The sequence below is a fragment of the Terrapene carolina genome, unplaced genomic scaffold (assembly GCF_002925995.2).
Source record: "Terrapene carolina triunguis isolate 2854851 unplaced genomic scaffold, T_m_triunguis-2.0 Scaffold714, whole genome shotgun sequence".
In the NCBI taxonomy this organism is placed as follows: Eukaryota; Metazoa; Chordata; order Testudines; family Emydidae; genus Terrapene; species Terrapene triunguis.
The window spans coordinates 12,878,954-12,905,890 of NW_020665065.1; the positions used below are offsets into that span (position 1 = coordinate 12,878,954).

At 44.2% G+C, this 26,937-nt stretch overlaps 1 protein-coding gene across 1 annotated transcript; it reads right to left on the reverse strand.

Annotated features, from left to right (window-relative positions):
• Window positions 1–1,976: 1,976 nt before the first annotated feature.
• Window positions 1,977–26,937, reverse strand: LRRC38 (leucine rich repeat containing 38). Its single transcript, XM_024197707.3, is given in 3 exon segments — window positions 1,977–2,270; window positions 26,185–26,907; window positions 26,910–26,937. Coding segments are annotated over 3 exon segments (1,002 nt in total). The 3' UTR covers window positions 1,977–2,019.

Here is a 26,937-nt window from a genome sequence, read left to right on the forward strand (position 1 = left end):
TTCTGCTCTTGTTTGCATTGGTGCCAATCTGGATTAACTCCATTGATTTCACTGGTGTTATTCTGGATTTATACCAGTGCAACTGTGAGCAGAACATAGCCCTTAGTATTTCAAAACAATAATTTAGAGCCAGATTCTGCAAGCAGACCCTTGCTCCTGCTTGAAGTCCAACTGAAGTCAATAAGGGGTGTGTGAATGCCAGGATTGGCCCGCCTGGATCTGCTTGCAAGATCAGGGCCTTATTGGCCAATAATTTTCACTGATTATGTCATGCTGCCAGAGCAAGAGTAGGAGAAGATCCCCAGTTCTTCTAATATCTCACCCCAGTTCCATGCATTACAAACATAATTTTTCATCATGTCTATTTATCCAATATTGACTCACTGAAGAAATAAATGATTTAAAACATTCTTTGATAAATGTCAACCCCCTTCCTGAACAAACTCCTTGGTGATCCCTGCCTCGTGGAAACATAACATAATCCTTCTACCCAGTGACAAGGCTGTTGGGATGACTGTGACAGAGAGGGGGAAGAAGCCATCTCTGCTATGAGAGTACCTCCTAAGACCCTGATTCATCAAAGCATCCTTATTCAGGACAGCACTTAATCACGTGCTTCAATCCTACTGAGATCATTGGGGCTTCAGCACATATTTAAATCCTGCACTGAATCAGTGTCTAAACGTGGATGGGGATTTGTATTCTGAACCATGATCCACAGCCACGTTTTACCCTTGGCCTCGTCTCAGTGTTGGGCCAAGCTAAAACCTCCATGCCAAACTCTCCAATATTGTGGGTATTCACAATCCAGATCCAGTGATTTCTCAACTTTCCAGAGTTAACCATTGCACTAAGTATGAATGTTTTAATGGTTTGTTTTGTATTTCATAATGGGAACTTCGTATACTCAAACTTGGAACCCACTTCTAGCTAGGCCTGGCCTCGAGCTTCAAAACTCAGAGACGCAATCTGGGTCAGATTGCAAATACCCCAAGACTGGGGCTTTTCCAGTTCAACTGAGGGAACCAATCTTAAAATGCAAACTCAGAAGAAACCTCTCAATCGTTGGGGATGTTCAAATCCAGTGTTCTGCTTCATGCTCAGGTCTCATGGTCATGAACTTGGGTCTAATGAAGCTCTATTTATAATGAAGGAGAACGAATGCACCAGAGTATTTCAGTACATTGCTGTATGCAGACTGCAATTCCAGTTAGAGTATCCCTCTGCTGATTATAGTGAAGTTGTTCAAGTGGCTAATGACACCCAGCGTTGTTCCAGGATTTGAGTGATACATTAGGATAAAGATCCTGGTCCCTAGTATTGCAGGGCTAAAGGATTGTCTTTGCTTCATTGCCCCCCAAACCAGAAAGGAAATCTATCATTATTTATACCCTGGCCAAAGATATGCCGGGCAGCTGCTTAACTGCAGCTAATGCTTGAGGGTTTTTGTTGTTGTTGAGACCTAGAACACTATTGGCTTATTTAAAATGCTTGAATGAGGCCCATAACTCGGAGCACTAACTTGTGGGACAATCTTTGCAGAGACACTGTGTATAAAGAAAACGTCAAACTTCCTATAATGGTTTATACAACTCTATGAACCAATTTAATTGAATTTGGTCATTTGGGAAGTTGGGGAAGTTTACCTGACTCTCCCCTCCCCAGGTAGAGGGAGGAGCCGATATGAAATTGCTTCTGTATTTCCAACTGAAAGCTCTGTATTTATGCTACATATAGTGGGCCCTTTTCAGGGTGCAATTAGAACCATCTATTAAGTACATATGCTATCATGAGGACAATCTTTTCCAAACACCGGGACTTCTTTTGGATTCATTCCCCTCTTTCTTCGTCCCCTAGCCCCACCCTGAGTTTAAAAGCAATGTTTGATTGAACTCCACAGAAACAGATCCAGCGTCAAGAAATCTAGGTTCGCTTTTCTTTCTTTCTTCTTCTTCTTCTTCAACATTGGCTGTTGATCCAGTAACTTATAAACGAGGGATATTTAAATACAGGAATGGTTCAGTCCTCGCTGTCTTCTTCGTCATCGTCATCTTTGCTGGGAGCGCATCTCTGGAAGCAATGCACCAGCGCTGCCAAGAGGAAGCTTGACAGAATGGCGGCGATGGAGACCGCGACGCCAGAGAAGATGATGATCAACAGATCCGTTAACGACAAACTAAATTTGCATTCACTGAAGCTGACCTCAGATAATTCATCCAGAAAGATTCTTCTGTTTTCCACAGGCAGGGAACACTGGAGTTCATGTAGACCTGCAAAGAAAAAAAACAAAAGAGGGAGGAGATGAGAAGCGCATTGGCCGATCGTTTACTTGATTAAAGCTGGGACGCGGATAGCTGGGGAGATTTGTATGGGGATCACCTTTAGGTTTCTAAGTTTGTATTCAGTGAGTCCAGGAAGGAAGTGACTAAAAGCTGACATCATCTGATGGCTGTTGTTACACAGCCCATCCGAAATAAGCTTTGGGAGTATCTAGACAAGTGTCCACATCCCCAAAATAGAACATTAGTGTTGACCTCAGCAAAGAAGGCAAGGATGGAATGGACCATGAAGGCGGAGTTATGCACTTCTCTTTACCCCTTCAGGCCAGGTTTGATATATTAGTGAGTCAGGGTGGGAAAGCATGCAACATGCACGTTCTGTAAATAACAACAGGACTTCTGTCTTCAGGGCTGTCTGTTTTGGGTATGTTTCTTGTGTGCTACAGTCACCTATAAAAATAAAACACATTCTTAAATGTAAGCCTCCACATCATAGTATTATTTTCATATACGACCCTATAATACCTGTGCATTCTCCTGTGGGATTTTTTCCCGCTGTGTGCAGCAACAAAAACCAACCAGGAGGTCACTTTGGGTAAAATTCCCCTCTGCGCAAAGGGTGAGCAATGTTATGCACCATCTAAGTCCCAATTACACTTTATTTTGAGGGCTAAAGTGAGACTTGAATAATGCCTAGGTCTTGTGCTGCCCTTCGCATGAGGGTAAATTTTACCCTTTGTAATGATCTTGTTTGAAACAGATCATTGTTCCTTTAAGCCAAAGGACGTGCAGAGAGATGCCCAGGTCGAGTGCACTTGGTGCTCATGTTGTGAACTTTGGCCTCCCCCCCTCCCACCCGCTTCCTATGGCTAAAACTATAGTGATGTTTTTCCTTCTGATCAAGATAACAGCTTGGGATTAACCGATGCTTGATTAATTCTGTGATCTGCTTTCAACTTCTCCTTTACACTTTGTTATAAGATATTATTCCTCCATGCATTATTGAGGAATGCCTAGAGCTGCGCAATAGTTTGGTTTCTTTATGATGAAATTAGGAAATCCAAATTCAGAAACGAATATGAATGTAGCTTGATACGGACAGCGAGGACACTAGTAAAAGTAATCTCCTCCTTGCAGAGCAAGCAGACTGGAGAGAGTATTTCTAATGGTGCCAAGGAAGTGCTTTGATGGACTGATGGGTAAAGTGAGTGAACTCTTCAGGGGTCGTTAGCATGATGGACTCTACTTGGCTATTGAGGATAGGAATGTAAAGGGGAAATACGAGAAATGTGTATTAATGGCCTGGGAGCCGCTACTGGTCTATTTGATACATTCTTCCCTTTGTCTGCTGGTGAGCACAGAATAGCTGGAAAGGCCCCTGGCCGCCCAGGTTTTGACTCTGTATCATTGCGTGCTCACAGTTCAAGGTGTGTTTCTGGGGCAGTACTGCATGAACACAGTTCCCACTTCATTTTAATTACATGGAGAGTTGTTACAATAGGACTGCATGGGGTGTTTACGACTATCAGATTGAGACGGTTGAAGCTAGTGATCTAGGTGTGACAGACAGTCTGGACCCGGCTTAGCTGTTACATATTAGTTGCTTCATTTGGGATGTGGTTAGGTTGAAGTCCATCCTAGACTCATTGTTCCACTGTCTTTTTGACCCTTTCATGTTACAACCCTGGTTTACTAAATTCTGGCTCCTAAACCTCTCGGCACAACCCTGGCTAATCCTCCCAAGGTTCTATCCTCTTCACTGTGCCCCATGCTCCTCTCACCCATAGCACAATACGCAGCCGCCCGCCAGCTTCTCCAAAGCAGGCTAGCAAAAGAGGACACCAGTCTGCATGCCCCAGGCTGGGTGGCAGAGGATCCTACTGAGCAGTTTCCACATGACAAATTGCCACCTGGAGCATGAGCTGCATGTTCTAAGCTTGGAGGGCAGTGGAAATGTGTGCCGGACAGCCACACAGACTGGTTGGCTATGTGGACCTTTTGAAACCATCCTGTCCGCATCGCTAGCCAGCATCCAGTGAAGCTGCGGAAACCAAAGGTTTCAAATGTCCTCTGAGACCTTCAGCAAATTGGGGCTGCTCTGTATTTAAACAGGTCCATAAATGTTCCCTAGACTTTGTGCAGGCCGGGGGATGGATCGGTGCACTCAGCTAGTGGGAAGAGGGTACAATTTAATTATAATGTCTGTGACTAGTAGGGGCAGCTGGAGGAGGTAGGAGAGAAGGAACTGCTGCTCCATAGCTTGCAGGGGTGTTTTCTGTACCCTCCAGGCATCTCTGCAGATCTTTCCAGTACACGGCCTGTTCACTGGAGCTTTGCATTGGGTCTAGCTAGCATTTGCACTTGGGATAGCCATTCTAACCTAGTTATTTATCCAGTGGTAACAAAAAGGGTAAAAAGCAAAATAAGATTGGAACAGAAGCCCCTCCCCTCCCAAGATCCCTGGGAAAGAAACCAGGGTGAAGAGAAAATGTAGAGGTCTTAGCAAGGGAGGCTAAGCCATAGGACCTAGATCTCTCTCTCTCTCTCTCTCAATTCTATCAGATGTTAAAGCCGTGAACAGTTATAAAATGACTCATTGCAATTTGCACACACAGCTATTGATTTACATTCTTCTTACCAGATTGTCACAAGTAAGAATTTTAGTTGTACTCAGAACGATAAAATAATTACTACCAATAATATAGTGTATGTAAGCCTCATCTCCATGCAAGAGCCACCTAGTTCTCTGGGACAATGCAGCTAAAAAAGGCCCTGATGAAGCGCATGAGAGCTGGACACAAAGCATTCTTGGAGAAGAAGGTTTGGCTATGGAATGAGCTACCAGAGGGGATCAGACTATGCCAAAATTTGGCCACATTTAGAACATGTGGCCAGGCACAGTTTTTTGCGTAAGCTTTTCTAGTGGAACTGGAAAGGTTTTTTCTATATTGCAAATAAACAAATGCACCTGTATACAGGCTTCCTAAAATCTGGGAAAGGAGACGAGCAGAAGTCTGCTATGATTTATACTAACCTAATTTACCTATATGCTTAGCTAATACAGGGCCAAATTTTCAAAAGTGCCTTGCGTATAGGGTTCTGAACATGACTGAAAATCAGACCCCAGCTTTGGATGATGAACACATGAAAATCTAGCCCTGGGCTGTTTTGAAAGTCTGACAGTGAAGTCCAACCTAGAAAACCCCAAAATAGATTTAATGTTATGCAAGCATCTTAATATGTTTTACAAATATTAATGTTGTGATTTTCAAAAGCTCGTAAGTGATTTAGGACCACATTTCCCATTGACTTTCAAAGGGCCTTGTGCTCCTAAATTGCTTAAGTGCTTTTGAAAATCTAACCCTACATTATTAAATTCCCTAATACCCTTGTTAGGCATGTATTATTCCCTTTTAATATATGGGGAAACTGAGGCACCAAGCTTTAAAGAGCACACCACCTCCAGTGTGTCAATGGTAGACAAGAAGTATATGCTAGAGGCCCCGAACTCTGCAAAACCTTTGCATACATTTGCACCTAGAAATTAATTGTCCGCTGCACTGGTAGTTTGCAGAGAAGGCCTCATATGTTGTAAGTTCAGTTTTATTCTCTCAAAAGAAAAAGGACAATTTCTTTCCTCCTGCTTCTGAGAAATTTCCTTGCTGTTTGGTTGTATCCTGAAAACTGCTTCATGTCAGGCTGCTACAATCACATTTTGTAACATAAAAGGACCTGACTGGCCAACTGTGCTGAAAAAGTCAGACTTTCATCATCTGAACCTTTGAGAAAAATCCTGTCTTTTAAAATTTCTTGGCTGATGCATCACACTGGGTCGAAAGAGTCAAGTCACGAATCATGAGGCGATATGGCCAGGAAATAACAAAGGGAGAGAAAGAAACTTTCTGAAAGGGATGTTGGAGAATGCTGCAAGAGAACTTCTTTGAACAGCACTGAAAGCTCATAATGGGTGCTGTAGCAAATCAATGGCGAATCATTTGGAAGGCTAGGAGTTTGAGCCATTATGCATTTCATTGCAAATTGAAAGTTAGTCCTGATTCCATTAAATTATCCTGCCAAAATGGGACCATTTTCAGAGCAGAGAGCATGTACAATCCCAAAACTGCAGCCTCATTCACACGCTGGTTCTCTGAACCCTCGCTGATTGAAACTCTTGGTTGGGGAAGCTCAGGTTCCTGGCATATGGCTGAATCCCAATTCACTTTTTAATTTGAATTAATATTCACAAATATTCTTTTCCCATGAGTCCCTCAGTTTTAACCATTCAGTCTCTGCATCCGTTTATGAGGGTGTCATCTTGCAGGGTGCTCAGTGCCCTCAATTTGCAGAACTGACTTTTACTCCTGGGCCTCTCTGCTGGGACTGCAGAGGATTAAAGTAATGGGGAGCAGCAGGGTGGGAAGCATAGCTCCCCTTCTGCTGTTAAAATTAGCGGGAGCTCCCCAACTACTGCTCCCAGATACTGGAGTTACTCCTATAACTCAGGAATTGGTCTGAGACCATCAGCTCATCACATAGAGTCCATCAAAATAATAAAAACTTGTGGATACTTTTTATATAGACTGGAGTTGAAACAGAGACCAAGACAGCAAAGCTTCATATGCAACTCCCCAGAAACATCCAGTTTCCTTATGATTTATTGAATACAATTTGTACACTAGAAATAATGAAATCTAGCTGCTCTTTGCTTCTCAAACACTAATTATATCTTAACGGTTAAAACATGTTGGAACATAAGTAGGGAGCAGCCAGAAGCGAATCAGGGTAACATATTGCAAATTAGAATGAACAGGAAGAGTTTGCTATGGGGAGGAGATCAGTGCCATGCTGTGACAGAAAAGTCTGCTCCAAGGGGACATAGGAAGGTTTCAGTTAAGTACACTGAGAAAATGGGGGAAGGGCGGGAGAGGGGAGAGAATCTGCAAATAGTCCGTCAGATGTGAAAGCAAATTTCAGTTTGAATGTGGTTGTGACCCTTTGGGCTTTACTAGCGTGAATACTCGTGAGCAGCCCATTGTTTAGCTCAAGTGCCTGAATATTCACTCAGGCTGAAACTCACCCCAAATTCAGAGGGCAAGTGTAACCCATGCCTGCTTGGTGTGGTGCTCTGTCACCCTCTAGTAACAGCTAGACCTCTAGGATTGATGAGTCTGTACAGCTGAAGCTAAGAGGCAAGTGGCTTTTAGCTCGTTCAGTAGAGGCTCATACATAAGCTCTTGAGGTCCCAGGTTCAATCCCGCCCACTGCTGACTGGGGTCTGTCGGAATTACACAAGGACCAGGCCTATGCACCACTTAAATTCTACTGGACTTAAATGCAATTTAAGTAACTGATAAGCTTTGTGCTGGAGCTCTGCCCGGGGTGAATTTCATCCATAGAATAAAATTCTGCACTGACTCACTGACATTATTAGTGGTATTCCAGAAGTGCCCAGAGGCCCCGAATCAGGGTCTCAATGTGCTAGACGTGGTACGAAAATGGAATAAAAGTCAAAGTCCCTGCCCCAAAGAGCATACAATCGAACATCTTTGCAGTCCCACTGAAGCCAGCGGGGAGAGTCAAGGCCCGATATGACTTCTTAGGTCAAAACTAGTTAATAGTGTGTTATTCTGAAATGTGTACGCCTGCTTTTCCTGTTTTCGTTTTACAGATACAGCCTTATCAAGAGCACTATCTCTGGTGCCATGAAATGAGTGGTGGTGTAATTATAATTCTAGGCATATGCACACACCTAGGAAAATCATAAAGTTGGGATGCATCGCTAGAGCCAAACTTCCTCAAAGGTGGTCAGATCCGATCTTCTAGTTTGGGCTGACCATCTATCAGCTTCCATAGCGATAGTTAGCTTGCGAATACCGTTCGGAGAAACTAGTTCCAAACGGCTATGTTTTCCCATATACAAAATTCAAGGCATGTATTTCTCGGCATAGATTGCCACAGTAGCTATTGGACTCCTGTTTGTTGCCAACACTCCTGTCTGTCACGCCCTTATTACACAGACAACATTTATTTCAGACAAAGAACAAAAGAAAGAATGAAAGAAAGAACAACTCTAAAATCCTAAGGAAAGACAGAGCACAGCCCTGCCCTCTGTAACATTCAGCATCTGGACTAAAATTCAAAACGGCAGCTACCCCGTGCAGTAGGCAAGGGAACTCCAATCCATTTAAGGGGACAGCGCACAGAGAACAGAGTGAAAGCGTTCCTTTCCTATTATAGTTACACAGAGCAAACAGGCAAAACAATAGGGGTATGGAGATATAGTGTTATGGTAAGTGGCACTGTAATAAAGAGGGCTCCTATTTTCTGGTACCTCTGCGTTGTAGTCAGCACAAGTCTAGAGGAGGGGCGCAGAAGGTGGTTTTAAGCCGCCTTTGTGCCCACTAATCCTGGGGTTCAGTGAGGGTACTGATCTGGTCCTCAATTTAACTTAGAACTGCCTAATTTATACTGTTTGCCTATGTTCTTGGATGCACTGTTCCAGCAACCAGAGATCAGCCTGGCATAAGTACATCCTGGCTGTTCCCCGACCCAGCATGTAGCAGTTTCTATACAGGAGGAATCCTTCACGGTCTGGATCCACCAGAATTAGGGCTGTGTTGTGTGCTGGAGTGGCACAAAGCAGCATCCATGCACAGGCATATTGGAGCCACTGTATTTTCTTGAGAGAAAAAGAAATTGAGAGAAACAGGAGAAAGAGACATTGTTTCTAGGTGCATCACCTCCTGGAGCCTGGGAATAACTCAGCATGGTGATGCGTCCAGTATCTAAGAGGCAGATTTTCTTTGTGTGGTACTGGGAAAGATTGGGGCCCAATCCTGCACAACAGATGTCAATAGTAGTTTTACTGTTGACCTCAGTGGGAGCAGGATTGAGCCGAGAGGGAATATGTCAGCTCTGTTCCTTTCCCCGTATGACATTCCCTGTCTTCACCTTACATCAGGATGTAAAGCATCCAAATCAAAGAGCGTTTGTATTGTACTGAGCCCTGGGGGAATATTTCCTGCTGTGTGTGAACTAGACTAGAGTGTGCTGCAGTGATGGAAAGCCTGATTATAAAACAAAACACACACACACACACACAAAGTGCTCCTCTTTGCGTAGCTGTGGGTCCTGGAATCTAGGTCACGCTCTCAAACAAACCAGATTAGATTGGAATTTTCTACTTGCTTTATTCTCACACACTCCGACATGCTAGTTTAGCCCGGAGTTTTCACAGAGTTCTTAGTCATGGAAACTAATAGATGCCACGGGCAAAGCTCGGCTTGAGACAAAAGAGGCCTTGCTAGCTCCTAGCTATGGCTCACCCACACTGTGTATGTGCCTTCTTCTGGTTGAGACCAGGAGGGGGGGGGGGGGAAAACGCTAAAGCTTTTTTGGGAATAACCTAACGTGACTCCATTACTCATTGGGAGCTGGAGTCGGTGGGGGTGGGAGAGAGAGAGACCACGTATTGTTCCATTCAAATTGGTGAATTAACTTTGTGAGGCTGTTCCAAAGCCCATTAAAGTATGGGGGTTTTCCTGTTGACTTCAAGGGGCTTTGGATCAGGTCCTTTATTTGTAACAGGAGTGATAACAATAGCAACGTCTCCAACTGCGCATGGTGCTTCTCCTCCCCAGGTGATGCATGGATAAGGCAGGACACCAGTGGTTTTCACCATTTTCATTTGTGGACCCCTAAAACATTTTGAATGGACGTGCAGACTGCTTTGGAAATCTTGTACATAGTGGGTCTGCGGACCACGGGTTGAAAACTACTACAATACAAATTGCATCATATCTACTGATTGCCGACTGGAAGTGCTACATACCTGGGCAACACATGATGAATTTAGTAAGATATGTGGACCATAACAATTCCTTTCTTGTCTTTCATAGCTTGGTGTCACACCCTTCATGCTATTTAAATGTGAGTTGTCTTCAGCATCATGAAACTTGAGTCCATTATTTCAGAAGTACAGATGTTCTGCGTTCGAGAAGAGGTCCTATCTCATATCTAGCAACAAATCCACGTGGTGGATCTTAAATCCACTGGTCTGTCTCCTCTGTACATGGAACTCCCTCCCGCAAGTGATCCTGGGGGTTCTGTGCAGGAAGGAAGGGCAAGACAGCCTGCTGCAAAGTGGTCAGCATTAATTACAATGGTTATTTCCCAACAGGGAGGTTGCTGCACCTAGTCCGTATCCTCTCCACCCACCTGGGTCAGAGGGCCAGAAGAATGATGACATTTAAGCTCAGCTCCTCATCTTCTGACAGAAGTATTGTCCATTTGTCTACCATTTATTGCTTCTTTCTTCCTCTCTGCAGTGAAAATCAGCAGGGATGATCTAACCCTTACCGATCTATTATACCATGATAATAGAGAAACACTGAGATACTTTCCAGAAATGGGTCGCACAGGTATTAACCTACTGAGCCACTCTAGCAAAGGCATAAATACACAGTGCATAAGGATTTGGGACTTTTTTTAGATAATCCCTTTGTCACTTAAATGTGTGCGAATCCCAGGGGCTGCAATAACAAACTGTTGAAAATAAGGACGGCAAAGTATCCTCGTCTTGACTGAGAACCCCCGCGACTTTTCTTTAATCGTCGTGTTTAAAATTTGTTTAACAACAGAACCCAGAGCTCCAATCAGGATTGGGGACACACCATGCAAACATGTCTGAATCTGTTGATACGCACCCCTTCTTGTCAACTGTTGAGAATGGGCCACATCCACCCTAATTGAATTGGGCTCGTTAGCACTGACCCCCCACTCGGTAAGGCAACTCCCATCTTTCCATGTGCTGTATATTTACCCTGACTACTGTATTTTCCACTCCATGCATCTGATGAAGTGGGTTCTAGCCCACGAAAGCTTATGCCCAAATAAATGTGTTAGTCTCTAAGGTGCCACAAGGACCCCTCGTTGTTTTTGCTGATACAGACCGACACTGGTACCACTCTGAAACCAGTCACCATTCTGAAGGCCTAAAAAAATAACTCAGTGGGAATTTCAGCACGTTGACTGGAATGCAAGCACAGAGCGAAAGGAAGGAAAGAGAGGCCGTGCACCACCAGGTAGGGCCGGCTGTGCCTGGCCCAACGTGGGTGTGCAAGGGGGGGCGGGGCGACAGCATGAGAAGCTATTTGCTTGTGCCCCCAATGAATTCCCGCTGAGTGCAGCAGCCTCCCACAATAGAGTCACCTCCACCAGCTCTGTGCTGATCCCATCTCCCTGCACATGAGGCACGGTGTGAGTGGGCTGAAAGAGAGAGTGGGCATGGTCAGTATAGACCTGAGCCCCTGTGATTCTTCACTCCTGTTGCAATGATTGAAGACAGGGGTCATTACAACAGCGATACAAGTTAGGACTGCCCCAGCCTATACCAGATGCTTCGCCCTCTGAATGTGGAAGTGGCAAGCTGACTCCCTTCTGCGCCTTAGGCACCAGCACAAATCTACCCCAAGGACTCCCCTAGGTTCCCCAAAGTGATTGAGGAGGAGTTGGCTCCTGAAACAGACAGTAGAGTCACTCAGGTCAAAGAGTGGTGCCACGGTCATGTTCTCTAGGAGGAGGCCACTGGTGTCGTGTGCCTGCACACCGTCCCCACCATGGCATAGGACTTAAAGCCACAGTTCAAGCCCAAACACCTAGACTGCACTGTTTCCTATGCGTGATTCCTGGTGCAATAGAGAGGTCTGAAAACAGGACATTAGATAACAGAAGATCAAGACATGCACAGCTAGCATTACTTATGTGCTTGCATAATATGAAGCTCCAGTTTTACATACGGATCATTTAGACTAGGTCTTTCCGTCACCAGATGGGAGATAAGATCTTCTCTGGTGAGTAATAAAAATCCTTCTGAGTCTCCTAACAAATTATAACAACCTTGCCAGAAGACAAACTGTACAGAAGTGGGCAAAATGTGTGCAGAGATGCTCAACAGAGTATCAGTTGTATTCCGGAGCCCTAGAGAACTTGCCCCACTGCAATCCTCCACTGCTGTCTAAAACCTGACAAAGAACGGGTCTTATTTTATGTTATGCTGCTTGACACGAATAGTAAACCCATAGTCAGGTACATCTGACAGTCATAGGGTGACCAGATGTTCTGATTTTATAGGGACAGTCCCGATATTTGGAATATTTTTCTTATATAGGTGCCAATTACTCCCCACCCCATCCTGATTTTTCACACTTGCTGTCTGGTCACCCTACACGGTCACTAATCTCAGATGCTGGCCTGTCCAAGATTTTAGTGATTTTATTAGTGCAGCACTAGAATTTGGTCCAAGAACAAGTGCCCAAGTTATCCAGCCCTTTGGAGATAAAACCTCAGTTAATGGGAGAAAATGTAAAAACCTAGCAGTTGAACGGTTCCTTTCTGTAAGTCCACAGTCCAAGAAAAGTTCTATAGGCTGTAATAGGAATGTTACCTTTTCTAGAGGTTTTTGAACTGTCCTATTCAGTTTAATAGAGAATTCTATCCCGGCTACACAATTCTATAAGGTCCCCCCGAGCCATGGGCTGACGTGACAAAGGCACATTCGTTTTCATGGCCAGCAGCACACATGGGCGTGATGTGGCCAGCACTATGTCCAACCGCACTGGCGATGGGGATCCAGTGGGAAAGTGAGTGAGATCTGAACTGGCAACTTTCAGGACTGTGATGAAGACCCTGAACAACCCACCCACCTCCTACACAATTCTATAAAATGGCTAAAATAACCGGAGCGAGGATCTCATTCACTGTTCATTTCTATAGGTTTTGAGAGTAACTTCTATAGAACCCTGTTGATTTCACCCCTTTTAAAATTCTACCAGGCTTTCCCATAAAAGGTATCTCATGGGGGCTGTGGAAGTTTGAAGTTGAAAAATTAGCTGGAGCTAATAAAGATGACAGTTATATAAATAGGGTGACCAGACAGCAAGTGTAAAAAATCGGGACAGGGGGTGGGAGGTAATAGGAGCCTATATAAGAAAAAGCCCCCAAAATCGGGACTGCCCCTATAAAATCGGGACATCTGGTCACTCTATATATAAATCAACTTGCTCCCACCCAGTGTACAGAAGAGCCGCTTCTTCATACCAAACACAAATCTGTAAATGAAATAACAAGTGTTATAAATATGTCACGTATGTTATTTTGGTCAGGGTCACCCTTTATCTTGTAAACTCCAGCTGTCCCAAGGACAAGGTCGTACGTTCTGTATCTTTCTGGTGTGTCATTTGCAGAGACAGATGTATTCATGTTGCAAGCAGTCTATTGTTTCTCATTCTTGTTATTATGGGAACACTTAGAACCCCAGGCAGAGATCAGGTGCTAGGCATTGCACTAGAGCCTTTATGTACACATGACAACAAGGTGGATGTGTCTTAAAGAGCTGACAGGCTAAATAAAGTTGGAAGCTTGGGACTGATGGAGCTCTAGAACATATTTTGAAAGGAGGTGTGTTCTGAGGCACGTCAGGATATGTGTACTGTTTCTTTAAATAGCAGAAAGTGAGGAAGGATAGTGCTGAGGGAAGGTTCTAGGCAGAAGCTCTACTTATTTTAATACAATTCCTTGTTCAGTGTTCGAAGAACAGGACTCAGGGATGCTTTACTATTGTCACACGACAGAGGGGGAAATGTTAAGGAGTCTTGCTGGTTGTTCTGCCTCCAATGGGGTAAAGCCCTGACAATCAGGTGAAGGCACTCACACTGCAGCTAATTCATGTCTAAATGTAGAGGGGGACAGGAGGACTATGCATCTGCTTAAGTGCTTTGAAAATGGAGACAATCTGGAAAATGGATCTATATTCTCACCCTCCCCTCCCCGCTCCCCCGCTTTTTTTTTCCGGATGAAAAATGGAATGGAAGACAGTTTCAGCAAAAAATTGTTTCTCTTTTTAAAAACAGCTCTGTTAGAACATTGTGCCACGCAAAGAGATGTGACCCTGCCGTCCTACCCAATCCTAACAGCACACAAAACACCCAGATACATTTAAGCTGTGTAGGAAATCTGCAACATTCAATATCCATGATTCAATCATGTTTGTCACTGGTGCTGGTGAGCCAAACAAGTTTCTAGCTACACACCAGCTGGCCCACTGATTGCTTTGAAATTGCCTGCTCTGGGATCTGATGGGAATATTTCCCCAGACGTCTGCAACGAGTGATGTTATATTGTCCGGTAACTTCTGATTTGGATTTATGTTCCTCTGGCTCAAGATAAGCAGCAAATAGCATAACTGGCCTCAGGGTAACTTGACTCTGCTTTAAAAGACCTTCTGAGTACATGCTCTGTCCTTGGTTATTCCTAATACTTAGGATGTTGTAGGAAATATTTGTATTAGTTATACCTTTTATACGGAATATTTTGAAGCCCATTAGTATTGCAATATCATTGCTTTAGTCTGTTTTCCCTTTAGGGCTGGGATTGCCCCTTTTCTTTATACAGCACCCTACACAAATCCCAATTGGGCCCTTTGGGTGCTACCATACTATAAATATTTACTACTTCTTCTACTAATCATTATAATTCCCTAATACCAGAAACTTACTCTTGCCTTAGTTAATATTACATGTAAACTATCCATTGAATAATTGATAAATTTGTAAAAACCAACATATGTTGGCAGGCAATTAGCCAGCAGAAAGAGGGACTAAAACTTTATTGGTTACTGCAAATATTTTCCTCAACTCTATTTTAATCTGCATGAGTGAGTTACTGAAGATTATTGCAAGAGCATTTGAATTAAAAAAAATATATATGGAGATATACCAATCTCATAGAACTGGAAGGGATCCTGAAAGGTCATCAAGTCCAGCCCCCTGTCTTCACTAGGCAGGACCAAGTACTGATTTTTGCCCCAGATCCTTAAGCGGCCCCTGCAAGGATTGAACTCACAATCCTGGGTTTAGCAGGCCAATGCTCAAACCACTGAGCTATCCCCTCCCAACTTTCCTAGAAAAAAAGTAAAATTGATATTTGTCATTTTGGGTAAAATTGTAGCTGTTTGCTGATGTTACTGAGGTTACAAAGCCTTGAAATGCTTAAATGTGGCATTTTATTCCTTATATTGTATTTTGCCTCTAGTTATAGATCCCTTTCTTCTACTTTAACACTGTCACTAATGTCTTAGTTGTAGTAATAAGTACTGAGAGAGACTTCTGCTCTGAAGAGATTTGAACTGCCACTCGGCTCCTGCCTATGGCTACCAAAAAAGAAAGGCAAAAAAATTCAAATCTGGGTGTTTATAGTTAGGCACCTAATTCCACATTTAGAGACCTATAAATAGCCTACTTTTTTTAAAGGAGGCGAGTGCCCACACTTCCTACTGACTTCAATTTACCCTCAGTTAGAGCTGACTGCTCATCACCTTTGAAAATCAGACTATTTGTTTTGGATCCTAAATGTAGATTAAGCCCGAAACTTTTGGCCAGAGTGAAGTTGCAAAATAGGAATGACCAAAATTCTCTTGAAAATCCTAAGAAATGAGGAACAGAACAAAAGAAGCCAGTAACAGATCGTTTTGCTGCAACTGAGCAGGATTCAGTGTATAAATAAAAACCCATGCACGGTGCTTGTGGAGGAATCTTATTTCTGTTAGGGGATTCTGCATGAATAGACTAAAAGCTGCTGAATGTGTGAGATGTCTCGGAGCTTTTAATTCCATTCCTGGCCTTGGATGTTATGTACTAAACTATTGATGTGTTAGTATATGCATTGATACCCGATGAAACGCTGTGCTGTGGAAATGGACTGTAGTCTCCTGCCTTTTCGGTGGAAGCTTGATCTAATTCTATACTAGCATGCAGTGTAAAGGCAGCCTTGTGCGTATAGCAGAGAAACAGGTACAGGTACTACTGGCAGGAAGACAGGAGTGACAAAAAGGTCAGTAGTTTCATTGACTTTCCACCTGGCTAGAAATTTAAATAAAACTTGTGCCTTTACATATAGGGCACCATTTGAAATTAACATTTACCATTTTCATTGAGTCCATTAGGGCCACTGATGTCAACGAGGCCAGGATCTGGCTGCTGGCAGCAAGAACCTACATCAGGAGTGCAGATAAATTGCAGCATACTGTTTTAGACTACATACCATGACTTGGTCATCTCTTGACTCTCATCCATCGTAACCTTTCCCTCTGATCTCACCCCACTCCATTCTACAAAAAACCCACTGTTACTAAAGTTGTTCTTTTCCATTGCTCCACCCCTGGAATCCCACATTGGTTTCCTGTTCAATTCAACCTCCACTTCCTCACTCTGGAAAACTTGCTCATAATCTCATCTCCACCTACTGTGTATCACGGCTCCCATTTTCTCCTACTCCCTCACTCAGCCCTAACCTGCTTCCCAGTTCTGTTGTGCAGCTCATCTCTAAGCGGTCTATATCGGGGAGGTGGCTGACTACAAAACTGCTCATTGCAGTAGCACAGCAGGGTGTACGTCAGCTGTGATATGAAGCCAATGCCCTTTGGCTCTCCTAAGGTCATATGTGACTCTTGTGCACACAGTTTTCTAAAGCGGAGCAACAGCTGATCAAAAGAATGCCTGGCAAACAAGAGAATGACATGGGGCCTTTGTATTTTCATGTGCGATTTCCTGCCACCAGTGGGGTCCCTTTCAACAATTTTCAAAGGGAACCAGAGAGCTATGATTCTGCTGTTACTTCAGCACAGGAGATGTGGCGGTGACTCTACTAGGCTTAGATGGGCAATCTCCCACTGTTGCTCTCTCACTGGTGGGACCATTGATAGAAGCACTAGTGTAGACAGCATTGTCATTTAAACCACTGTGTCAGCTAACCACGTTCAGAGCAGTGGTAAATAGTGCACCAATGAAAACCAGTTCCCTATCTGCACTACAGCGCCCTCTGTTGGGACCGTTGATTTCCTACATTTATAACCACTGAAAATCGGTTAGGGAGTTTGTGAGTGGCCAACACAGCAGGCATCTTACTCCAGAAAAGGAGGTGGTGCATCACAGGGATTATACCAGACCATATTGGTTTGATAGTCGCCATTCACAGTCTCTACCTTCTGCTTAAATTGATGCAAATCATTGACATAGCTCTACAGCGTTTTCATAGAATATCAGGGTTGGAAGGGACCTCAGGAGGTCATCTAGTCCAACCCCCTGCTCAAAGCAGGACCAATCCCCAATTAAATCATCCAACAGATTTTTGCCTCATATCCCTAAATGGCCCCCTCAAGGATTGAACTCACATCCCTGGGTTTAACAGGCCACTGCTCAAACCACTGAGCTAGCCCTCCCCCTAGCATAGCTAGGTTTAGCATATAAGACCATCAAAGCCTTTTGTTCCTATAAAATGTAGGGGGGAGTTAAGTGGGACATGCATTAAATAGCAACAAGATGAGAATGCCTGTACTATTGACACTAGGTTTAGTGGCACAGTGGCTGCTCTTTGCAAGACCAATGCAGCACACCAGCTTCTTCGCCCTTCCTGAAAAGGCTTTTTCCTAAGACACTGAAAGGAAAAAAAAAAAAGAGGGCAAGATGACAGAAAGGAGACACCACAGTCACACTTCAAGGACTATTTAAACTCTAATTAAAAGTCATGTTAAAAATGCATTAGCCATTAGTAAACAAGGTCACGCTCACAGCTACCCAAGGCATGTCCATGCAAGGTATAAAATAGCAATAGAGACCTCTACAAAGCACTTAATTAAATATGGGCACCGCAGGCTACTTGAATTCCCTTCAGGACCTGCATTTCATCGGAACCCACCTTTTGCATGCAAGTGGGGAGAATCAACGGGATCCTTTTACAGCATTTAATTTTTAAAATTGCATCTTCCTTCCAAGCCGTGTGCCCAGAAGGCTTTATAGGTTTAAATGATGAAATGGCAGAGTTAGGCCCCAATCCTGCAGTTCATGGCGCACCTGCAAGCAGCAAAGCATCAGGGCCTGCAGTAGTAAATAATAACATTAGAAGAGTGAAATTAAGAAGTTTAGGCCTTTTCAGCTGAGATGGGACATATGAGAAAGAGAGAGCAGATGAGGTCCAGAGATACAGGAAGGTTGTTACAGATAGCAGGAGCAGCAGGGTTGTATTTTCATGGCATTGCTTCATTCTACATGAAGCAGCAAATACCAGAAATCTCATCAGACTATGGATGAAATCCTGGCCTTACAGAAGTCAAGGGCAAAATTTCCTTTGATGTCAGTTGGGTCAATATTTCATCCAATAGTCCCAAGATCTCCCTAGACCAGCCCTGCAGACCCAGCAGACTTGGGTGGTTTGAATCGGCCTCTGAAAGTTATTCACACCAACTCCCCAAATGCCCTGCATCAGTTCTCGCTTTTTTAATAGCACATTTCTTACCCCACTTCTATCAGGTTCCTTAAAGGAGCCCATGTGAGCTCCTTCCCTCTTAAAGTTTCCACTCTGGTGAATCTGGACCTTGTCTATCACCTCTGGTAAAACCCAGCAAGCAAAAAATGAAATGTGTTATGGAGCCAATAGAATGAAGCAGAGGGGATGCCATAATGGTATAAGCCTCAAATGTGCAATTCCCTTGACTCCCTCAACCAACAAGGTCAAATCCTGGCAAAGCCAGCTCAGCCCTTGATCCAAACGAGACCTTTAATGGAAGAGACCCTGTCTTCTCTGCATAGACTCTACAGATCTGATGGAGGATTTCTTAAGAGCAGACATTTGCCCTGGTTTTCTCCCTCATTATTCTTAGCATTCTGTGCAGCCGTCATCTACCTGGTTGCTGCAATTCAATGGTGCCACATGTATATCCAATGAAATTCACCCCCCGTGCATAGAGCCGGCACCAGTTTTAAACCTCAGGTTGAATTTCTTCCATAGTTTGGAAAGCACACTTTTTGGATCCTTTCAGATAAAAGCTGCTATATACAATCCAAATATTATTATTACATTGACCTTCACTTCTTTTGACAGTTTAATGCATTGCACAAGTTGTCTTCACTAAACGTGGAACCATTTAGATGGGGGGAAATTGCCCTTTGTTCTGGATTGTGATGAAAATTCAACATTTTACATTAAAAAAAAAAAGTACTTGCCTTCCATAAAATTGGCAAAGTGATCAGCAGCCATTTGTTTTGAGTGCAAAACATTTTATGCAGCTCCTGTCACAAGTCTGTCTGCAATTTAGGGGGTGAGAAGAAGCACTTTTTGCTGAGTAATGCTTTATTTAGAAATAAAGGTTAGGTTCATAAAGGCTGAGATCTATAAAAGGAATCAAATGTCAGCTGTTTGTGCGAAGCAACAGAGCCAGATAGGCAAGAGCAGCATAGCTGGGAAGAGACTTTCTGGTCAAACAGTCGAAGACAGATCAGCAGAAAAAGTAACTTCAGAGGCCTTTTCCAGTAGTTGCCCTGCTAATTAGAAATCAGGCACAATGGATGTAGGTTTTGCAAACCGTCATGGGTTGAATTGTTTTTCATATCCAGGTCACTGATTTATCCAAACATTTGGAGTGTAGGGGGAAGGAGGGTGTTTGGGATGAATTGTTCTGGGGTTTGGCCCATATCTGCTGCAGCAGAATGGAATTTCTATTCAGATGGGCTACACTGCAGAGTGGTTTGAATGTTTTTCAAATCTCATCAACTAGGGGTTGAACTTCATCAGCTGGGTGTCTATTTTGCAAAACCCAAACCCAAGGCATTTTTGGATCAGGACAGCGGCGGCTCCAGGCACCAGCGCTCCAAGCGCTGTGAGGGCAGCAGTCAGGCAGCCTTCAGTGGCGTGCCTGTGGGAGGTCCACCGTTTCGGTGGCAATTCGGCGGCGGGTACGCCGAAGCCGCGGGACCGGGGACCTCCTGCAGGCAGGCCGCCGAAGGCAGCCCGCCTGCCGTGCTTGGGACGGCAAAAAAGCTAGAGCCCCCCCGGATCAGGATCCCATTTTAAGGAAATGCCCAAATTTCAGGGGAGGGGTAGTTGCTGGACTCGATACACAGTTCCAGTTTGTGTCATTCTCTGCTATATGAGAGGCAGGGCACATTAAACTGCATTTTCAACAGTCTCATTTTAAGCTCACAATCAAGAGTAATTTTACAGCATCCGACTATCCTGAAGTTTCTCTCCCCCAGCCACTTAGTTTCTGTTTCTTTCCACCTGTCTCTGATCCTTACAGGGGCCATATTTCACAGTAGTATCTGAAAGCTGCAGTCCTGAGCCCCAGTTCAGTCCCTAGTGCAGGTTAAAAATATCCTTATGGTTGTTTTAGCAGCCACAGAATAGCAGACGTGCACCTCCTGCCTCTTCTGGCATGCTTTCTCCTCCTCCAATCCACCCTGATGCCCCGAACCAGCTTTGAGCCCGCCAAGGAGGTCCACTGAAATGGATGGGGCATTATAGCTGGTGCAAAGAGGCATAGGGCACTGATGAATCAGTCCCTCCCCCCTTAAATTTCCACCTGTATTTCAGGAGGGGGTGTCTTTCTTTTCTTTTTAAACAGGAACTCAGTATTGTTGAATGAAAGGCATATGAGATTCCCAGGCTCAATAACTTTACAGCTCTGTCCCTTGACAATCTGTTGTTAATCCCGCCATGTACCTAAACAATCTCAAGTGGAGATAATCACCAGCCAGTTCGCCACATCTCAGCTTTCCCCATTAGCGTGTACTGTGATATCCAAACACTGGAATTGCTCTAGAAGTGAAAAGGAAAAGCGTGGTGCGGAATTCAGACCTTTATCTTGAAACCTGCACAATTTGTCTCTGTCTTTCCTTTCTAAACTGTTTCCAGGCATAACGCTGGCTGCCCTACTTATCTTGATGTGCTGACAGCAAGAACACGCCTCTGTGACTCCAAACTTGCAGCAGCACATCAGGGAATTCAGTTAGTCGGATCGCCAAATGTCCAGGTGGATTGCTGTTTGCATAGGCGCTGACTCCGTGGGTGCTCCAGGGCTGGAGCACCCACAGAAAAAATTAGTGGATGCTTAGCATCCCCAGGCAGCCTGCTCCTCCTCTTCCCCCCAGTGCCTCCTTTCCACCGGCGGCCCCACCGATCAACTCCTTCCCTTCCCTCCCAGCACCTCCCGCCCACCACAATCAGCTGTTTAGCGGCAGGGGGAGAGGGAGGAGTGGGGACGGGGCACACTCGAGGGAGAGGGCGGAACTGGGCAGAAGAGGTCAGGCAGGGGCAGAGCGGGGGCGGGAAGAGGTGGGGCGGGGATGGGGTCTTGGGGAAGAAGTGGGGTAGGGGTGGGGCCTGGGGCAGAGTGGGGGCAGTTAGCCCAATGATTTTAAAGTATTGTTGAGAAAATCTTGCCCTTTGTGGCTTGGGTTTGCCCTCACCTCCTTGAGTAATACTTTCCTAAGTTTAATGAAATAGACAGCCTACCCTTTTAACAGCAGTAGCTTCGATGAGGCAATGTGAACTAGGGCTCCAACCCCTTCGGAATGTATGTACTTAAATTCACTCATGTGAACTGTCCCAGTGAAGTCAATGGCACTGCCCTGTCAGGCAAGTTAAGCAGGTGTTCACAGGATTGGGGAATAGGGACAGGGAGACCATTTCAGATAAAATAAGAACCTGCCCAAACCTTTGCTGCAAACTCAATCTTCTGAAAGCTTGAAAAAGTTTAGTGATTTTTTTTCGGTAAATTGGTGAGCTCCTCTGCTCTGTTGATTCATAGAATCATGGAATCACAGAAATATAGGACTGGAAGGGACCTTGAGAAGTTATTAAGTCCAGCTCCCTGTGCTCAGGCAGGACCAAGTAAACCTAGACCAGCCCTGACACGTGTTTGTCCAACCTGTTCTTAAAAACCTCCAGTGATGGCTATTCCACAACCTTCCTTGGAAGCCTATTCCAGTGCTTAACCACCCTTATAATTAGAAAGTTTTTCCTAATATCTAATCTAAATCTCTCTTGCTGTAGATTAAGCCCATTACTTCTTGTCCTACTTTCAGCAGATTTGGAGAACAATCGATCACTGTCCTCTTTATAACAGACCTTAACATATTTGAAGACTGTTATCAGATTCCCCCTCAGTTGTCTTTTCTCAAGACTAAACATGCCCAGTTTTTTTAACTTTTCCTCGTAGGACGGGTATTCTAAACCTTTTATCACTTTTGTTGAAGAGAGTCCAGAGAAGAGTGATTTGTCCATGTTTCCTAAAATGTGGTGCCCAGAATTGGACACAGTACTCCAGCTGAGGTGAGGCCTCACCAGCGCCAAGGAGAGTGAGACAATTACCTCCCGGATCTTACATACAACACTCACATTAATACACCCCAGAATGGTATTAGCCTTTTTCGCATTTGCATAACATTGTTGACTCGTATTCTATTTGTGGTCCAAAACCTTACCAAAATCAAGATATATCACATCTGCAGCTTCTCTCTTATCCACTAGGTCAGTAACCCTATCGAAGAAGGAAACTAGGGTGATTTGGATGATTTGTTCTTAACAAATCCATGCTGGCTATTCCTTACAACCCTATTATTCTCTAGGAGCTTACAAATGGATTGTTTAATCATTTGTTCCAGTATCTTTCCACATATTGACATTAAACTGGCTGGTCTATAATTCCCCGGGTTCTCTTTGTTCTCCTTTTTTAAGACAGATACTATGTTTGTCCTTTACCAGTCCTCTGGGACCTCACCCACAGTCCCTGAGTTCTCCAAGTATAATCGCTAATGGTTTCAAGCTTGCTTCAGCTAGTTCCTTAAGCACCTTACGATGAATTTCATCACTCCCTGCTGCCTTGAGTACATCTAACATATTCTTTATCCTGTTCTTTTCCTATTTTGGCTTTGTTCCTTCCCCCTTGTTGTTAATATTAATTATGTGAAGTATCTGGTCACAATTTACCATTTTAGTGACAACTGGAGCAAAATAGGCATTAAAATACCTCAGCCCTCTTGATGTCATCAGTTATTAGCTTTTCTTCCCCATTAAGTAGAGGAACTATACTTTCCTTTGTCTTTCTCTTGCTCCTAATGTATTCATAGAACCTCTTCTTACTGTCTTTTATGTCCCTTGCTAGGTGTAACTCACTTTGTGCCTTAGCCTTTCTACTTTTGTCCCTACATACTTGTGCTATTCTTTTGTACTCCTCCTAGCAATTTGTCCATGTTTCCACTTTTTGTAGAATTCCTTCTTGATTTACAGGCCATTAAAGAGGGAGCCATAGTCTTTTATATTCTTCCTATCGTTCCTTCACATTGGAATAGTTGGCAGTTTTGCCTTTAATATCAACTCCTTGAGAAACTGCCAGGTCTCCTGAACTCCATTTTCCCTTAGATTTTCTTCCCATGGGATCTTACTTCCCAGTTCTCTTAGTTTGTTAAAGTCTGCTTTTCCGAAGTCCATTATCCTTATTCTGATGATCTCACTCCTTCCTTTCCTTAGAATAATGAAATCTATCATTTCATGATCACTTTCACCCAAAATTCCTTCCACCTTCAGATTCGCTACCAATTCCTCCCTGTTGGTGAGAATCAAGTCTAAAATGGCTGCCCCTTGGTTACTTCCTCCACTTTCTGAAACAAAAAAATTGTCCCCAACACATTCCAACAACCTACTGGAAATTTTGTGTTTTACTGTATTACTTTTCCAACGGATCTCTGGATAGCTAAAGTCCCCCATTACTTCCAGGTCTTGTGTTTTGGATATCTCTGTTATTTGTTCTAGAAATGCCTCATCCACCTCCTCATCCTGATTTGGCGGTCTATAGTAGACCACTACCATGATGTTACCCCTGTTATTTACCTCTTTTATCTTTATCAAGAGACTTCCAAGTGGTCTTCCTCTCATAGAATCATAGAAGATTAGGGTTGGAAGAGACTTCAGGAGGTCATCTAGTCCAACTCCCTGCTCAAAGCAGGACCAACACCAACTAAATCATCCCAGCCAGGGCTTTGTCAAGCCGGTCCTTAAAAACCTCTAAGGATGGAGATTCCATCTCTCACCTCCTTCTGGTGCTCAGAACAAATATATAGATATTTTTGGGTTCATCTGGGGTTGGAAATGGCTGAGACAAAACATTGTGACAAAGTGTTTTTAGCCTCGCTGACCCCAGGAAGCATGGGAAATCCTGTAAGAAAACTTGATCTCTAGGGATTTCCAGGCTAAAGAACCACAGGTAAACTTAGGAACAGGCATAAGACCAATGGGAGGGTGAAAGTGGAGGTGGGGAGGAAGGTATCCTGGGAAGGGAGGCAGATTGGGGAGGGGAGGATCTCATTATTTGAATATTTTTGAAGGTGGAACAGATTGGGGTGGTTTGGGGGGGATGGGAGAAAGATTTGCTAAGAAAAAGGGGTGGAATGAGGGATAATGCTGGCTCAGGTAAGGAGGTGGGGGGAAAATGATCACAGCTTTTGCTCAGTTAAAGGTTCGGGGAGAAAAATTAAAATACCGTTGAGACAAGGAGTTGGGGGAAATGAGTGAAGGTTCCGTTGGGACACAGAGGGGCAGATGGATGAAGGTTTGGCTTGGATACAGGGAAGAGATGGGCCAGGGTTTGGCTCAGATCCTGCCAACACTCCGCTCAGAGACAGACCAAAGCTGGCCCCAGGCATCGTGGGGGAAGTAGGTCGAGATTCGGCTCACGCCCGGCGGGGGTGAGGAGATCAACCCTTTTTTCTCCCCAAATCACTTCATTCATCTCTAATAGGAGCTGGTTCCATTACATCCTTGAGCATCTAGGGCAAACAAGATTAATGTATCAAAAATGCCACCCAAGGTCACGAGCACAGGGAGAGCTCACATAAGTGATTACAGCCTCTCTGGTAACGAAGAGGAGGGGAAAAGCTATTGAAATCGTTTTCTTGGCTCATTCTGTGTTTTTCTCCCTCTGCCTCTGACATTCCATGAAATACACAGAGATGCTCTTTAGAGAATGGATTCTTCCTCTTTCTCCATCTCCTCCCATTCTCCCTGGCTCTCAAGCCTCAACCTTTTATCACCCCACCCCCCATTCCTCCCCAGTCAAACATAGTTCTGCTCAGAAGCAGACTAGGCAGCCGTGATCTCATTAAGGGTGTTACTTTGTGGACCCTCAGTAACACTGTTAGCACCTACGCTCCTAGCAGTTTGTCTTTCATGTGCATCTTGGGGGCTGGTGGCATGAGTTTATGACCCGGTGCTTGTTGGGAACCATGAACTGTGGTTGATCTCTAGCTAAGGCTTGTAAGATTAACAGGAACTTTGGGCAGGGAGAGTCTGGATTCCTGCACATGGCTGCTTTAATATTATTTCAATACACATCTGAAAAATAACTGGCCAAAACCCCAGAACGCCATTTGAGGTGTTCCAGATCCAAACCTGGATGCCGTTCCAAATTTTGCAGCTTGCGCTCTCGTGTAAATTGGCTTCCAAAACTAAAAGCTATGTTATTTGTATGAAAACCAGCAACAACCAAGCTGGAATTTGAGATCCTAATGCAGGCAATCAAAAGCAACTAATTCCAGGAGAGGGTCCAACAACCACAGTGGTATAAAATAGGATGCATGGACTGAACTATCCTGTGCTGCTTCACAGAAAATCTAGGCAGGGTAAGATCAGGTTCCCCCATGTGCTGGCACAAATATTCAGCCATTCAAAGGGCTTATTAAGGGAAATATATTTATTTACTTAATAGAAACCAAAGCCTGGAAGAGAATCAGTGCTGGGTTACCCTAATTGAAAAGGCTCCTTCTCAACATGGATAGGTTTTAGTCTCAGGACCAAAATATCACATTTACTGGGAGGGGATGTTGTTACTAAAGGAAACCAGCTTCATTTTAAGGGACTCGCTGGTTCAAATGTGTAATTGTGGTAGGAGCAGAATTCACAGGTTGGATCACTGCAGGCAATACACCCAGACAGACAAGCTGACCAACAGGAACAGCGTGAGTGCACACACACACACACACACACACACACACTAGCTGCCTTGCAAGTCATTTAGCTTTACCTTTCTGAAGCTTGGATGCATTCTCTTGTATCCAGCTGAAGAGGTTGGCAAAGTCACAGTCACAGACCCATGGGTTGCCCTCTAGACGTATAGTCCGAAGGGACGGAAGTGCATCCAGGGCAGCCACGTTGAGGCTCTGCAAGTTATTGTCATTCAGTTCTAACACTTGGAGCTGTTCCAGGCTCTCAAAAGCAGCCTCGTCCACATCCACTAGGTTATTGTTCCCAAGGCTTAATTTTATCAGCTTCTCTGCCGACTTGAATATCCCAGCATCAAGCTGCGTTAAATTATTGTAGCTTAGGTCTAAAAACACCAGCTTGGTGGAACTGCTGAAAGTGCCCTCTTCTAAGGAGGTGATTGAGTTATTCCTGAAGTCCAAGTAGACTAGATCACCATAAAATATAAAGAAATCAGCCGGTATCACCTGAATGTTGTTGTCAGCTATGAGAAGTTTCCGTACGTCCAGTGGAAACAGATTAGGAACCCTGGGGAGTCCTTGATCCCTGCAGTCTATAGTGTGGGAGTCCATACAGCTACAGAGAGGAGGGCAAAGATGCCCCAAGGGCAGGAAGAGCAGGCAGAAACAGAGAGAAAGTAGAAGGCAGAGGGGAAAGCATGGCCACATCGTCAAGGATTTGAAAGCTATGACGAGCACCGCTGCTAGGAGAAAGACATTTTGCTCAGCTGGGTAGCAGCAATGCCTGGTGGTTTGTGTGTGTGTGTGGTTGTATCCAAGAGATCACATATCATCAT